We start from the raw sequence: 17,020 nt of genomic DNA on the forward strand, positions 1-17,020 counted from the left end.
GCCATATAGCCTGGAGAGAGATCACTTCTGTTGCTGATAACTTCAGAGTTGTGTAATTTTTTAAATTTTTGATAATATCAGAAAACATTTAAAATCATAATGATATGTAATTGCTAAGGTTTTAACTGCTGTTAAGGTTCTTTGGAATATTTACACAAGGAAGCATATTTAACATCAGCAGGGCTACTCATGAAAAATATTTGGGGAATGCGTTTGCTTCTGTGTACCTGCTCTCAGCATTGGCTGAGCACTAGTACATAAGAACTAGGAGAAACCAGATGTGAGAAATATCCTAGTTTGTTTCTTTCCTCCATCACGAAAACCTTAAGAAAGTGAACATTGAAGAACAAAACAACTCTGCATTTCAGTAATTTTCATTGTTGAACATTTTTAAAGCAGTCTTTTATTCAGTAAAATATTAGTTTGGGATAGTACTTTCTGAGACTTTGTTTCAGTAGTTTAGATACTTTTCCCAAGTACTCTATACTGCAGGAGAGAAAACTGCACCTATTACTTAAAAGTACGAAAAGGGAAGGCCAGCTAAAATAGTTGAATTTTTCAGGTAGTTAAGAATTTCTTCCAGTTATTCTATTGAGAGTTCTGACCCTGTATGTAAAAACTCATGCAACCTTATTTTTTTTCTTTGATGTAATTTCATATGTTGATATGGAAAAAAAAATTACTCAAATTAGGGTTTTTTGATAGTTGGCTCTTTATCGTCTGAGGATCATGACTTTGACCCTTCTGCTGAAATGCTGGTACATGATTATGATGATGAGCGAACTCTTGAAGAAGAGGAGGAAATGATGGAAGAAAACAAAAATTTCAGCTCTGAAATTGAAGATTTAGAAAAGGTAAGTGATTTACTCTCTCCTAAATGTCCATATATGTTATACCTTTTTAGTGAGAAGAATGCTCCACCTGTTCTTTAGTTTGTGTTGTATAATGCAGTTTTCTGCAAAATGCCTTTGGAGTTTTTTTTAAAAAAGAAAATCGGGTTTTGTTAGGATATAGCAGTGCATCCTCACAAAAAGGCTGACCTTAGCTTCTCAAAGATATAAGTGTTAAGTTCAGGTTCTTCTTTTTCATTTAATAATCCTTTCACTTTGGAAGATAAATTACTGAAACAAATTTTCTAAACTTCTGGGGTTTTGGTTTGGTTTTGTCCTGCTACCTTTTGCTGTTATACTTCTGCTGATTATGAACTTGAAATTATAATACCAAAGCAGCTTGCCAAGTCTGGTGGTTAAAATGGAGTTATTATTCCACAAAATTATCTTATTGCTTCTATAAAAGAAGGAAAAATAACTGAGAGCCACTCATCTTAAACACTTAATACTTTATGTCCCAATCCTGGAAATACTTGGACATGAATTTACATTTATGCATTGTGAAAAGTCTTCGCAGGTCTAAGACCTTAGCTGACTAAAGAAAAAAAGAAATTAGTGTATAATTTCAGCAAGAAATTTTTTAATGTTATATAACTTTTAAAGGTATAAATTATTGGAAAGTATTTCTTAATTATTTGATGACTTGAGTCAGGTAGCTAAAAAATCTCCACAGTTTGTTTTATTGTTTTAGGATGCTAGTATGATGATATTTAGTAAAATCATCTCATTAAAAGCTGTTGGAAAAAACAAGTTATAAACCAAGCCTTTCTCTTTATTTCTGCTTCTGTATCATTAGCTGTTTTTCTCCTATTACTTTCTGTACTGGTCTTGGCTGGGATAGAGTTAATTTTCTTTACAGTAGCTAGTGTGGGACTATGCTCTGGATTTGTGCTGATAAGTGTTGATAACACACTGATGTTTTAGTTGCTGCTGGGCAGTGCTTACACAGAGTCAAGGCCTTTTCTGCTCCCCATGCTACCTTGCTGCTGGGCATCGGTCAGTTGGTGGTGAGCAATTGTTTTCATTTGGATCACTTGTCTTTCTTGGGCTTTACTTCCCCCCTCTTATTTTTTTCTTGTTTTACTTACAATTTTTAAAAATTATGGCTTTTAAAATATTAAATTGTCTTTATTTTAACCCACAAGTTTCTTTTTCACTCATCCAATTCTCTTCCTCCTCATCCCACTGAGGGGAGGGAGGGAAGGAATGAGCAGCTGTGTAGTGTTTCGTTGCCATCCAGGGTTAAGCCATAACAGTCCTTTTTGGCACCCAACGTGGGGCACAAAGGGTTTGAGATAACAGGTTTGACCGTAACATATTAGGAGGAATTTATATTTGTTAACAGTTGCTGGTCACAATATTGATACATCTGTTGATATTAGCATATCTGATGTGTGCCATGCTCCTTTTTTTTCTCTGTACACATTAAAGATTGGTGTTGACTTTTGCAGTTTACTGTGCTCTGTAGCACTTAGTGGTGTTTTGCCTGTGAGATTTATTATTAAAATACTGGCCTTGAGCTTAACCTCTGTACTGAAGCCATTACTGTACTTCAGGTACCATCTCATGGAGAAATTAACATTTATACTACTTCTGAGATTTTTTTTTGTGGAGGTAATATAGAATGCTGCCTTCACCACCTTTCTTCATGTTTTCTCCCTTGTTACAATAACTTTTCAATATCTTGAACATCCTTGGATAGTCTAAATACTTCTATTCGTATTTCTTAGCAATATCGTTTCAGCTTTTTTTAAGGTTAACAAGCTATTTAGGAATATGACCCAGGCCTTGCAGCAGTGTGGTTATGGGTGGCAAGGCACATGGGAGAATATGGACAGGTATCTAGAAAGGTTTGCACCTCCAGTGGTCTGGAACTTCAGTCCTGAAGAAGTGTGGAATCTTGATGAAGTGATAGGATGTTTGTTGGGGGGAGATGGCCTGGCTATTCCCAAGAGGCAGAAACAATGGAAGCAGAAGTCAACTTGTTTATTAAGAGATGAAGAAGCTTCTAAGAGGGAGCTGAAGAGCCAGTCAGAAGAGGCAACCTGAAAAAGAAATATTAGCAGTATATGAAGGAATTTGAGCAGCTTCAGAAATAGTGCTGAAGCACAGCTCCTTTTGGCACCTCGATTATTGCCTGTGTTGGGCTCAGTGTTCAAAGGGAAGGTCCCCTCTACACATCATGCAACTGATGCTACATGGAGTAAGTGGGTTGCACTGATAGGATGATGGATTTGAATGGGAAATCCTGACCTCCCAGGAATTCTGGAAGTGATTGTGAAGTGGTTGAAACTTCGGAGTGTTACCAGAGGAGGTGACTTGTGCTCAAGAGTCCCCACTGTATAATAAGCTAGCAGAAAATGAAAGCAATATGCCCTGTTTACAGATGGATCCTGTTGTATTGTGGGAAAATATCAAAGTTGGAAAGCTGCTGCATGGAGTCCGACACGCTAAGTTGTGGAAACTGTTCAAGGAGAAGGTGAATCAAGTCAGTTTGCAGAGGTGAAAGCCATCCAGCTGGCTACAAATATTGCTGAATGAGAAAGATGGCCAGTACTTTATACTGACTCCTGGATGGTGGCAAATGCCCCGTGGGGGTGATTGCAGCAATGGAAACAGCATAATTGTCAGCGCAATGGGTAAACCCATCTGGGCTGCTGCATCATGACAGGATATTGCTGCCTGGGTGGAAAACTTGGTTGTGAAGGTATGTTATGTAGATGCTCATGTACCCAAGAGTCGGGCCACTGAAGAACATTGAAACAATAAGCAGGTGGACCAGGCTGCTAGAATTGAAGTGGCTCAGGTGAATCTGGAGTGGGAACAGAAGGGTGAGCCATTTATAGCTCAATTATGTAGATGGTACCCAAGAGTCGGGCCACTGAAGAACATTGAAACAATAAGCAGGTGGACCAGGCTGCTAGAATTGAAGTGGCTCAGGTGAATCTGGAGTGGGAACAGAAGGGTGAGCCATTTATAGCTCAATGGGCCCATGACACATCAGGACATGTAGGAAGGGATGCAGCATACAAATGGGCTCATGATTGAGAGGTCGACTTGACTTGATGCCACCACACAGGTTATCCGAACATTGAAACAATAAGCAGGTGGACCAGGCTGCTAGAATTGAAGTGGCTCAGGTGAATCTGGAGTGGGAACAGAAGGGTGAGCCATTTATAGCTCAATGGGCCCATGACACATCAGGACATGTAGGAAGGGATGCAGCATACAAATGGGCTCATGATTGAGAGGTCGACTTGACTTGATGCCACCACACAGGTTATCCATGAATGTTAAATGTGTGCCTTAATCAAACAAGCCAAGTGGCTAAAGACATTTTGGTATAGAGGACGATGGCTGAAATATCAGTATGAGGAAGCCTGGCAGATTGCTTATATCACACTACCATGAGCCCACCATGGCAAGCACAATGTGCTTACCATAGTGGAAGTGATGACAGGATGCATGGAAACATACCCTGTGACCCATGCCACCACCTGGAATATCATCTTGGACCTTGAGAAGCAAGTGTTATGGCGACACATTACCCTTGAAAGAATTGAATCAGACAACAGGACTCATTTCTGAAATAGCATCATAAACACCTGGGCCAAGGAGGGTGGTATTGAGTGGGTGTATCACATCCCCTATCATGCATCAGCCTCCAGGAAAATCAAATGATACAATGTACTGTTAAAAGCTGCACTGAGAGCAATGGATGCTGGGACATTCAAGCAGAAGCCACTTGGCTAGTTAACAATAGAGGATACGCCAGTTGACCTGGCCCTGCCCAATCAAAGCCCTTGTGCACTGTGGAAGGAGATAAGATCCCCATAGTACTTATAAGGAACTAACTGGAAAAAACAGTCTGGGTTATTCTTTCCTCAGAAAAAGGCAAACCTATTCATTGGATTGTTTTTGCTCCAGGACCTAGGTGCACTTGGTGAATAATGCAGAAGGACGGGGGAGTCCAATGTGTACCTCAAGGTGATTTAATCCTGGGTGAAAATAATGCATGAATGTACTGGTTTTATCTGGGATAGAGATAATTTCTTCATGGTAGCTAGCATGGGCTATGTTTTGGATTTGTGCTGAAAACATTGTTGATAACGCACTCTGATGTTTTAGTTACTGCCGAGCAGAGCTTGCACAGAGACAAGGCCTTTCCTGCTCCTCACATGGCCACAACAGTAAGTAGGTTGGAGGTGCACAGGAAGTTGTGAAGGGCACACAGCTGGGACAGCTGACCCCAACTGGCCAAAGGAATATTCCAGATCATATGACATCATGCTCAATATATAAAGCAGGGTAGGGGAATGTTGGCAGGGGACTGCTGCTCAGGGACTGGCTAGGCATCGGTTGGTTGATGGTGAGCAATTGTTTTCATTTGCATCAATTGTCTTTCTTGGGTTTTACATTCCTCTTTCTTTGTTTTGTTGTGGTTTTTTTCTTCTCTTGTCCTTGCACTTTAAAAAATGATTAAATGTCTTTATCTTAACCCATAGGTGAGTTTATAACTTTTACCATTTCAATTCTCACCATCATCCCACCACGGAGGAGTGAGCAAGCAGCTGTTGCCAGTTGGGGTTAAACTGATGCCTTTACAGTCATAAAATATATTGTGTGGAATATGGAAAGGAGGGATAAAAAATTGCTACATTGGTTTACTTTTCTGGTGTTTTGCATGCTTGCAGCTGTAACCATATGGGACTAAAGTTTTCAAGTTTTTCTGCATTTCTTTCTTGTAAGGGGATTGTTAGTGTTCCTAGTATATCTTCTGTCTTGAAGAAATATAGGCAAATTATGTTCTACAGTATGCATCAGTGTCATGGTTTAACCCTAGCTACCAACTAAGAACCACACAGCCGCTCACACACTCCCCCACCAACAGGATGGGGGAGGGAATTGGAAGGGTAAAAGCTAGAAAAACTCATGGGTTGAGATAAAGACAGTTTAATACAGAAAGCAAAAGCTGCACACACAAGCAAAACAAAACAAGGAATTAATTCACTGCTTCTCACAGGCAGGAGGTGTTCAGCCATTTCTGGGAGAGCAGGGCCCCATCACACGTAACTGTTCCTTGGGAAGACAGACGCCATCACTCCAGATGTCCCTCCTTCCTCCATCTTCCTTCTGCTTTATATACTGAGCATGATGTCATATGGTATGGAATATCTCTTTGGTCAGTTTGGGTCACCTGTCCCAGCTGTGTCTCCTCCCAGTCTCCCATGCACTCCCAACTTCCTTGCCAGCATGGCAATATGGAAAACCGTAAAGACCTTGGCTCTGTGTAAGCTCTGCTCAGCAATAACAAAAACATCTCTGCATTATCAACTCTGTGTTCTGCACAAATCCTAAACGTAGCCGCATACTCGCCATTCCATTTCAGCCCAAACCAGCACAATCAGATAAGAAGCAAATTTTGTAAGAATTACTCTTTAGTTTCATCCAGTAAATGCTATTCTTCAGTAGTTTAATGGGACTTCATTATATGCCAAGAGACATAGTTATGAATCATTTCAGTCTTGTGCCTGAAAATATTTAAGATCTCAATTGAAAGTAGAAATTTTGATTCAAGTTTTTCTTGTTTGTTTTTTACTTTTTCAAAATATGTCTTATCCTTTTAGGTCTGAACTGTTTACAAGTATTTGGCAATATGTTGAAATGTTTGTAAATCTTGTATTAGGAAGGAAACATGCCGTTGGAAGATTTACTGGCATTCTATGGCTATGAACCCGCAATTCCCGTTATGGCTGGTTCCAGTGTGGATAGCTCTCCAAGTGAACTTGCAGATGAACTTCCAGATATGACTCTAGATAAAGTAAGTCAGAACTGTTTTCCCCTGTATTATGGTTCAAAAGTAGAAATCACTGTGACTAACTTATATTTCGTTGCCTCTTGATGTTACGAAATACATATCTTTGTCAGTTTCTATATGAAATTAAGAGTTGCTGTACTAGTGGTAGACTTGGCAGTGTTAGGTTTCTGATTGGACTTGATGACCTTAAAGGTCTTTTCCAACGTAAATGATTCTGTGATTCTACTCTGAATTAATTTTTTTTCAAGGATATTTAGGATCTGAATCTAATTATAATTATCCCACACATGCATTGTAACTTTAGTCGCACTATATTGCTACAGTTGAGAAATGAATAAGGTAATGGTTCTTCTAAAACACATTCAGAGAACTTTAAATAGATTTTCTTTTTTTTAATAGAAGTGTGATTTTTTTTTTTTCTGAAAAGTTTTTTATTTTATTTTAATTTATGCACTGTTCAGAAATAACAATTCTGGCTTTGTGGATAACTTGAAAAGTTGTGATTCGCAAGCTAACTTTGAATTTTGAGATTAATCTGATTTTTGGCTATAAGGTATATCAGCTAGTAGCAACTAGTAGTTTGTATTATAAAATCTGTAGGTAGTAAGTACTTGTCTTTTTTGTTTGCTTGTTTTCCATAAGTATGTGATGAAATTATAAACTCCACAGAAAGAAAGGTATAATGATGACTGTACATCTGATTCTCATTAGGAATCAGGATTGTGTTGAGGCTACAGAAATGTAGTCGACTTGTTGCCTAATAGAGTTTTTTGACACCCTAATCTCTATACAGGGGGGTGCAAGCATGTAGTGGAGGAAGCATGTTCTTGTTCCCTCTCCCTTTCTTTCACCCTCCCCTTTGCTCGCTCTTTCTTGCCCTCCTGCTTGCTCGATTATCTCTTGTCTATTATCTGTAATTCTTCTCAGGAAAAGTCTATGAAAGTGTGTGGCTTTTGGTTTGGGTGTTTGTTTGTTCCCCCCTCCCCCCCCCCCAAATTTAACAGGTATATGTGATGCAGAGAATGACAGAATTTTAAATATTTCCATTCACATTGGAAGCAGTTAGAGGAACATCTGAGATTTGATGCTTGCAGAGGTTACTACTTGTGCATTTATTTTAATAGAAGACAAGGGGGAAATAAACCCCTGTGATCAATTCTGAATTGAATGGTTATATTTGTTTTGAGAATTAGGAGTGGACTAGCTTTTTAATTAAGAGTGAACAGTCTGCTAAAATTACTTGCTGAATCTAAATGCTCACCAGTCCATACTTAATAGTCAGTCTGAGGTTTTGTGTTTTTATTTTAATGATACAGGAGGAAATTGCTAAAGACCTCTTGTCAGGTGATGATGAAGAAACACAGTCCTCTGCTGATGCCTTGACACCATCAGTTACTTCACATGAGGCTACTGACTTCTTTCCTCGGCCATTAAGATGTAGGAAACCTAATTTTGTAATAGTACTCAAAAAGACTTAGCATTATAGCTTCCTAGTTTAAAATGTACAAATTGCAGAGTGAGATTGAGAAACAGTGCTTTGCAGGATGTTGTTCATGAATATTGTCTTTGGTTGGTATTATTGATTACCTATATTTAATACAGTGCTCAAAGCACAAGTACAATGAATTTTTTGAAAATTCCAGTAGCTTTTCATAATTAATAGTTAATGTGTGTTGAGGAACACTTTGTAATTTTCTGTATGTTAGTGAATGACATGAATATGTAAGCAATTCTTTTAAATTAGTGTTTCTCTACTCAAATTTTTGCTGCTGCTTTTAAGCCAGTGACTCCTCCATTCAGCCTGTGGATGTAAACTGGGATATGGTTTCTTTGTGAATATTTCCCTTCACACATTCACTCATTTTCCATAGAACTTCATGAGCCAAAGTGTTTTTATATAAGATCCAGGAACCAGTGGTTCAATTATCAACTTTGATGAGATATTCCTCATTGCTCCAACTATAGTATACCATTGAACAAATGAACTGCAATAGACAATGTGGAGGATTTTTATCACAGTTTTAATTTTACAAGTATCTTGAGCTGTTTCTGAAGGATTTCATCCCTCCAGAGAAATCACATGCCCTTTATCACCCCCTGTCTCAGTCAGCAGCAATTGTAGCCCTTTGCATGCTACTAATTGTGTAATGTAAGACATTTGTATTGAGAGAAAGATAAAAACATTTCAAATTATAATGCCCTTTTTTAGTTATGCAAGCCCCAAGCTTGCTGGCACTTAAGCATTGCTTGCGAATGAGTATGACACTGAAAGGGTGGCAGCTTTATGGAAACAATTATTAGCCCATTCATCTTACTCAGTATTAAGAAACAGTCATCTTTGCTTTCAGCTGTCATGGTTTTTCTATCAGAATGTTGCTCTTTCTCTATTAGAACTTTTGGGCATTTTAAAATCAAATATCTACCATTTCAGGGAGGGAAATGTCAGCTTTCTGTGCTGTTGACAGTTTCATTTTATTTTTTCTCTGATTCCTGTCTGTTTCTCTAAGATAACATTCAATTTTAAGATAAACATGTTTAACAGGGTATTTTATTAAATTTGGATTAATTGAAAAAAATAATTGCATGTTATTATCCAAACATATTGTTGTTTCATGCATTCATGTTAACTTTTTGCCTGCTGTTTCTAACAGCAAAAAGAGATCGACCAGTGATTGTACTAATGACTACAGAAGAGGAGCCTCAGTCCATAGTCTTGGATATTGTCTTTGATGTTGACAATTCTATTTAGTTGTGATGAAGCTAAAATTGCAACCCTATTTGAGCATGTTATTGCTGAAAGCTGAGAATATGAAATAGGTTTTATCTCATCAGAACTATAGATTCCATTCTGCTGAGAATAAAATAAAAAAATAGGATTACTTCAGAACCCAGAACGACAGTTTCAAATTCTAAAATATGAGTTATTCTGTGGAGTACTGTATTTTAATTACTTGGAGTGCTCTGCTGTATTTCTTTCTAAGGAAAAAATAAAGACAAATAAGCAGTCTTTTGTTGTCTTTTGCTTATTGTTTTGTGTATATCCACTATATCTTTTGTCTATGCTGAGGCAACCTCATTTAAAGGAATGTTTTGAATGCCAATTGCAACTTCAGATGAAAGGCTTTAGTAAGTAATAAAGACTTGCCTTCAACTTTGCTTTCTTTGTGATTAATCTGTGGCTAGGTCATAGCCCTGGAAGTTTTCTGGTTTTCTCATGTTTTCAATAAGGTATAAACCTTTATTGAAGAAAATCAATGAGGAAAAATGATCTAATTTACTTTTGACTGTTAGAAATAGTAGATTGTCTCAGTTGCAATAATGGGAAATGTTTCAGTTCTGCAATATGCAAGTACCAATACTTTCTGACTACATGCTAGTTTGATAGAAATGTAGATCAGACTCATGCGTGTCTCCCAGAATAAAAGAGGGGCTTCTTTCAAAAGTAAAGGATATCTGGTAGTTCTCGTTTAAACTGAAAATTCTTCCTAGCTAAAACCAACTTATTTGTGTCTGAAGCAAACACTACGTGTGATGGAGATAAGGAATCAGATGGTGAAGACATAGAGGCAGACAACGGTAATTCATCTGAAGATTTGAGAAAGGTAATAACTATATCTTAAGAAAAAGAAAAAGTTCAGAAAAAATTTACTATTAAAAATGTGTTAAAATTTATAGTACATGTCTAAAATAGTACCTTAATTCTGAAATTCTCTGCAAAATCCCATGTTAATGGAATTTGTAATGCTTCCATGCACATAATATTAAGCTAATACCCTTTTCTTATGATTTTTGTTACATCTTCAGGAAATAATGGTTGGTTCACAGTATCAGGCTGAAATTCCACCTTACCTTGGCAGATACAGTGATAGTGAAAAGGGTAAGTTCTGTTTTACTTTTTATCTTACGTTTATACATAGCAGTTTATGGAAAAATGTCATTTAAATTTATAAGATAAATTCAATGGCTTAGTTAAAGTCTCAGGGACCTCAAAAAAACCAAACCAAAACAACCATACAAAAACCCTTAGTCGACTGAAGTAACACAACCGCGTAGTTACATCTCAACAACTTTGAGAGGAGATTCTTGAGAAGAAATAGGAGGATGGATTGCAGTATTCATTCTGAAGTATCTAATAATATTAGGCATCAACAAACTGTGGATCAAGAAGGAAATATTTTCATCAGGGTGTCATAACTGGGCTATGAACATGTAACTTAGTTTATGTTGAAGATCTTCAGTATTTGTCTTTGCTTGTTTTTTGGCAGGCGTGATAGTGTGAGTTACAAAATGGATATGAAAAACAAAGCAATGCACTATTTTATTTTTCCATAGCATGAGTAGATGATGTAGATCCTGATGCACCTTGTCTTTTAAAAAAAAAGGATGTTTTAAGTATGATGTTATTTCTGTGTAAATTCAGATTAAAAACTGAAATTGAAGAAGAAATAACTTTATTTATTAGACTTTTGTTTAGCATCTTTAGAAACCTTCACTGGCTGGAAGCAATAATGAGTGAACATCTCTTATGTTGTTTAAGAGACCTATAAAAATTTCCTATTTTCTAAGATTCAAGCATGATGCTTACTGGTTGTAAGAAATGGAAGAGTGAGAACCAGTTTTATCTGAATAGTCCTTTTACTATTTACACATGACTTCTCCTTGGCCAAGTACTAGAGAAGGGCCAATAACTAGAAGATGATCAGGAAGACATTAATCTGGCAACTTTCTCTGGAATGAACTGGTGCTAGAGAGAACCAAGGAGAGTATTGTCCACTGGCATACTGGGAGAGCCTGAGTTCCTCTTGAGAATATCAGGCATGGATTCCAGCAAGAAATATGGGGTTGTCTTGGTTGATAATGGAGATTGATTGGGCAACGAGGCTCGTGAAAGGTCTAGAAAACATGTCTTATGAGGAATGGCTGAGGGAGCTGTGTTTGTTTAGTCTAGAGAAGAGGAGGCTCAGAGGTGACCTCATTGCTCTCTAGAGCTACCTGAAAGGGGGTTGTAAAGAGGTGGGGGATGGTCTCTTCTGCCATGCCTGCAGGGAGAGGACTAGAGGGAATGGTCATAAACAGACGGGAGATTCAGATTAGATATTAGAAAAAAAATATGTTTCCCTGTGAGGGTGTTCAGGCAGTGGAATATTGCCCAGGGAGGTGGTGGAGTCACCATCCCTGGACATGTTTAAGGTGCTGGGTGATATGGTTTAGGGGTTACAGTGGTAGTGGTAGGTGGACAGTTAGACTTGATGATCTTAAAGGTCTCTTCCAACCTTGATGATTCTATGAAGCCTAGCTCAGCAATGCTTGTAGAGGTTTGACCTGGCTGTATGGGTGGAGGTTTCTCTAAAAGCCTCTAGTACTCCCTGAAGAGCTTGTGATGGCAAACGGGGGCTCATATTTCTGCTATGAAGTCCCACCTACTGGAATTGTGCTAGAAGGCAGTCCTACTCTTCTATAAACCTTACACTTGTAACATGTCTGTTTGAAAGTTTATGTTCTTAAGTCAGAACTTTAAAATATGTAATTTTATTCCTCACCTTAGCTTAATATTCTTTCCTGCAGTTTTATGAGAGATTTGATAATCTTCATGTCTTCTACTGTAACTGCCATTATACTTGGGTGTGTTTGAATTTAATAACTAATTTGTATTGCCAAGAGAGTACATGAAGCATTGTGTAAACACATCTATTGATTAAAGGATTTATAGTTTAATCTAGAATTTAAATGTGTGCACGAAGGCCAATTCTTGAATATTTCCAATATATTTCAAATAAGCTATTTAAGAGGTGCATACATGATTTCAGTATGCTATGAAGGAGGATTATACATCCTGATTGCTTGTAAAATATGGAATGTACAAGTTGTTAACAACATTCAGTTGTTAGTGAATGAAAAAAGAAATTACCACAGTTAAGTAAGTTTATCACAGTCTGTCAAGTAAGTTTTGGCAAATTCTAGTTGAAAATGACCAGTTAGCTGTCATTTATTTATTTGAATATTTGAAATATTAAAGTACACTCTTACTGTAAACTATAGCTTATTTGTTGTAAACAGCTGAATAAAACTGAGTGGTTTTGCTAGTTGTTTTTATATGAAGATGATGAATACATATGCATAATTTGACTTTAATCATTTAACTGTCAACAAGCTGCTCCTCTGTAAAGATTCTGTGTTGAGTCCACTCCCTCATGGAACCTGAATCTCTTCACCATAACACACCACAGAGTCTTATCTCTTAACAGGCTTTTTGGGGAAAACGTGACTTGCAATTTAAAAGTGGCATGACTGGGCTTGATTTGATTACTTCTGTATTCCTGTTCTTTGTGAAATAGCTTTTTATATTCTAGTCTTAAAAATGTCATGCCTGTTATTAATGAATTCTGTTTTAACAGCCTATGAAAACGAAGACCATTTACTTTGGAAACCTGATGTGATCTCAGAAAGTAAAGTTAAAGAATATCTTTTTGAAACCTCCTTAAGAGCAGGAAATGAAAATATGATTGGCAGAATTCCTGAGGGACTACATACACGGGACAATGAACAAGTATATTTTATATCCTGTTCCATTTGTGACACATTGCTTTGTAATTAATGTGTTCTGTTTCTCTGACTTGTATTATAAAGGCAGCAATATTTTTTTTTATTAGATGTTATTGGAGTCAGGATCTTATTTGTAATTTTAAGCATGTGCTTAAAATTACGAATATTTGAATGTTGGCAGTGTTGTGATCTGTGATGTTTCCAATTGACATGCTGTTGACAAATCCAGCTTTTCTAATTATCGCATATAATGTTTTACATTTGCTTAATTAAACCTTGCCTTAACATTTGGATGGTTTTGCTTTTGGTTGTTGTTTTAAAATTTTCATCCTGTATAAATATAAGTTCTCTTTTTACATTAGATATGTTCACTGAAAGGCTTGTTTCAGAAGTTTAGATAGGATATTTGCAGACTTTGACTCTTTCTAAAGATGACTTCTATTTTATAGGCACTATATGAACTTCTCAAAAGTAGCCATAATGTTAAAGAAGCAATTGAGAGATACTACTCAAATAGAAAGGCATCTCAGGGTAAGAGAGAGTACCTGCTTTTTAAGAAATATGTCTTTGAAGGGGGGGGATAAATAAAAGAAAAGTTGCATAGAAAAACCATGAGTAAGATTGAGGTTGACAAGCACATCCCTTTTCATGATATCTTTAGCACAGATTAATCGTAGAATATCTGAGTTGGAAGGGACCCACAAAGATCATAAAAGTCCAACTCCTGGCCCTACACAGGACAGCCCCAAGAATCACAGTGTGGCTAAACACATAACATTGTTTTAAAGTAAGATTTGGGACTCCTCACTGTAATTTTATGTAAATGGGGAACTTGTTCCAGTGCCCAACCACCCTCTGGGTGAAGAACCTTTTCCTAATATCCAACCTAAACCTCCCCTGACACAGCTTCATGCCATTCCCTCAGGTCCTGTCACTGGTCACCAGAGAGAAGTGATCAGTGTCTGCCCTTTTGCATGAGGAAGTTATAGACTGCCATGAGGTGTCCCCTCAGTCTCCTTTAGGCTGAACAAGCCAAGTGACCTCAGATGCTTGTATGGCTTCCACTCAAGGCCCTTCACTCTCTTCGTAGCCTCCTTTGGACACTCTAATAGCTTTATATCTTTATTATATTGTGGTGTCTAAAACTGCACACAATATTCAAGGTGAGGTTGCACCTCAGTGCAGAGTAGAGCAGGGCAGTCGCCTCGACCAGTTGGCAATGCTGTGCCAGGACACACTGTTGACTCATATTCAACTTGCCATCGACAAGGACTCCCAGGTCCCTTTCCACGACGCTGCTCTTCAGCCTCTCGTTCCCCAGTCTGTCCATACATCCAGGGTTGCCCCATCCCAGGTGCAGAATCTGGTACTTGCCCTTGTTAAACCTAATACGGTTGGTGACTGCCCAGCTATCTAATTTGTCTAGGTCTCTCTGCAGGGCCTCTCTGCCTCTGAAGGAGTAAACAGCTCCTCGCAATTGAGTATCATCGGCAAACTTACTTTGTATAACTTTGAGTTCTGCATCCAAGTTGTTTATGAAGATGTTGAAGAGCACTGGGCCTAAGATGGAGCCCTGTGGAACCCACTAGTGACCAGTTGCCAGCCAAATGCAACCCCATTTACTGTAACCCTTTGTGCCTGACCTGTGAGCCAGTTGCTCACCCATCACATGGTGTATGTATCCAGCTGTGTGCTGGACAGTTTGTCCAGAAGCATCCTGAGAAGAGGCAGTATCAAAAGCATTTCTGAAATCCAAAAAGATTACATCAACTGCCTTCCCTTGGTCAATTAGGTGGGTTACCTTGTCATAGAAGGAAATTAAGTTTGCCAAGCAGGACTTTTCTCTCATAAACCTGTGCTGGCTGTGACTGATGTCTGCACTGCATTGTTCTTCAGGTATTTTTAATAATTCCCGTTAGGTATGTAACTCAGATTAGGTCTAATCTGACTGTTGGCCAGATGGAGATTTCTTCTAGAGAAATTTGCAACCTGTATAAAGGTTGCAGGATCAGATTTTGCATCTTTTCTTTCCTTCTTTCTTCCATTTCCTTTGCCATATTAATACACGGACTGAGGAGAAGAATGGGAGGGAGTTGTGATTTTGTTCCCATAAGACAATTCTTCCCCACATTGCGTTACCTTTTCGAGATCATGATCAATTATAATCTGATGACATTGATACCATAATCAGCAGAACATAGCTGCTATTATAAGTGAGCACCACTCTTCATCACTGTGCTAATATTGTGCTATGTCAACCCTAAACTGGTTCTACTGTATAGTTCTATAGGTCTTTGGTAGAGTGTGGAGAGATTTGCTCGAGTTTGCAGTGGAAAACAAGGTTCTATCTTGTTTGTCCCTAACTTTATTACTCCCTTAAATAAAAATCAGTTTATCATTTCGCAAAGACTGTTCTTTCTCCTGTATTTTAACACATGTTCTATAAAGCAGAAATGGACTATGAGTCCTGGTATAAGTTCGCATTCTGGCAGATATTCCCTACTCACAACTGGATCCAAGGGGAATTTGAGTGTTTACAAGTTAGGTGCTGTGAAAGTTAAGTATCTAAGGTAAAACTGAAGGGAACAATAAGGAATATCAGAGCAGAGTTTCAGAAAGCTCTTTTACAAGAAGAGATTGTGTGTCAGAGCCCCAAGTCAGACTAGTACTCAGGCCCCAAGTTAGACAGGATTTATACTCATTAAAAATGGTGAAGGATGATAATGCCTGTCTCTTAGAGTAAGTATTGTTCAATTATTTACTCTACCCACTGAAGTTTACTGCTATTCTCAATATGAGTTAAAAATAGACATCTCCCAAGATAGTTTCATAACAGTGAGACTTTACATGGGGATCTCCTCTTCTCTTTGAAGCTTGAGAATTCTATAGTAAGGAGTGCAAAATTAATGACCTTGTAGTGGAATGATTTTCACCTTCATTTGGAAGCAGAAAGGTTTTTGTTCCAGTGTCTGCTTCCAGAAATGTTTTGAAATGTGTTTGTTGGTTGTTTTTTTTCTCTGTCCCCATTGGCTTTAAATGACAACTGAACAGATCGCTATTATGAATGTAAGATGCCTGAAATATCTGTCCTTTATTATATATAGATATAAAGCCATCATCAAGATAGGGAAACAACAATATTTGAGACAAAACTGACCTACTCAAATAGTTTGTGCTACTTTGTTTTAAAACTCTTACTCCTTTTTAGTGTTTGGGGTTTTTTTATTTTGTTTAATTTATAAAACTAAAATTCACTTCTGTCCTAAAAAAGGGAGAGGTTGTTCCTTCACTCTTTTTTCCCCCCAACAGTCACTGTTCTTTGGTTCTAATGCAAGAAGGAATATTCAGAAAAGTAATCTCACTGATATCTTAGTAATGTTATCAAATCTTGGGTTTTTTTGATGGCAAACTTCTTAAGAAATAATAAATCAAGTCTTTTGTATGTCCTTTTCCCTCCAAGATAAAAACTTTCACAAATCAGACTCCTTTTATGAGTCTTTATAAACAGGAATATTAGATTTCAGGTAGGATATCTGTACAGTAAAGAACATGGGTCTAAATAACTGAACTATTGTTTTCTTTTAGAGTGTTTGGATATTCAGGCATTAGCAATGCAAATATTTTATTCTCTGTAAAAGGCTAGTGAGTGAAAATAAGTTTATCATGCTACTTTTGCAATTGTCTAGAAGAGATGACAGCATGGACTGAGGAAGAATGCCGAAGCTTTGAACATGCACTTCTAATTTATGGAAAAGACTTTCATCTCATA

General features: G+C 37.7%; 1 protein-coding gene across 1 annotated transcript in view; it reads left to right on the forward strand.

Moving 5' to 3' along the window:
- Positions 1 to 17,014, forward strand: part of LOC103798755 (mesoderm induction early response protein 3-like) — a gene marked incomplete at its 3' end in the record, with an annotated part of 17,296 nt that extends 282 nt beyond the window's left edge. Inside the window, exons 2-9 of the mRNA XM_009071041.1 lie at positions 706 to 854; positions 6,577 to 6,711; positions 8,025 to 8,145; positions 10,225 to 10,310; positions 10,513 to 10,585; positions 13,104 to 13,255; positions 13,701 to 13,782; positions 16,938 to 17,014. Coding sequence (XP_009069289.1) covers positions 753 to 854; positions 6,577 to 6,711; positions 8,025 to 8,145; positions 10,225 to 10,310; positions 10,513 to 10,585; positions 13,104 to 13,255; positions 13,701 to 13,782; positions 16,938 to 17,014 — 828 coding nt within the window. The remainder of the gene's footprint in view (positions 1 to 705; positions 855 to 6,576; positions 6,712 to 8,024; positions 8,146 to 10,224; positions 10,311 to 10,512; positions 10,586 to 13,103; positions 13,256 to 13,700; positions 13,783 to 16,937) is intronic.
- Positions 17,015 to 17,020: the final 6 nt, after the last annotated feature.

The sequence above is a fragment of the Acanthisitta chloris genome, unplaced genomic scaffold, assembly GCF_000695815.1.
Source record: "Acanthisitta chloris isolate BGI_N310 unplaced genomic scaffold, ASM69581v1 scaffold5940, whole genome shotgun sequence".
NCBI classification, from domain to species: Eukaryota; Metazoa; Chordata; class Aves; order Passeriformes; family Acanthisittidae; genus Acanthisitta; species Acanthisitta chloris.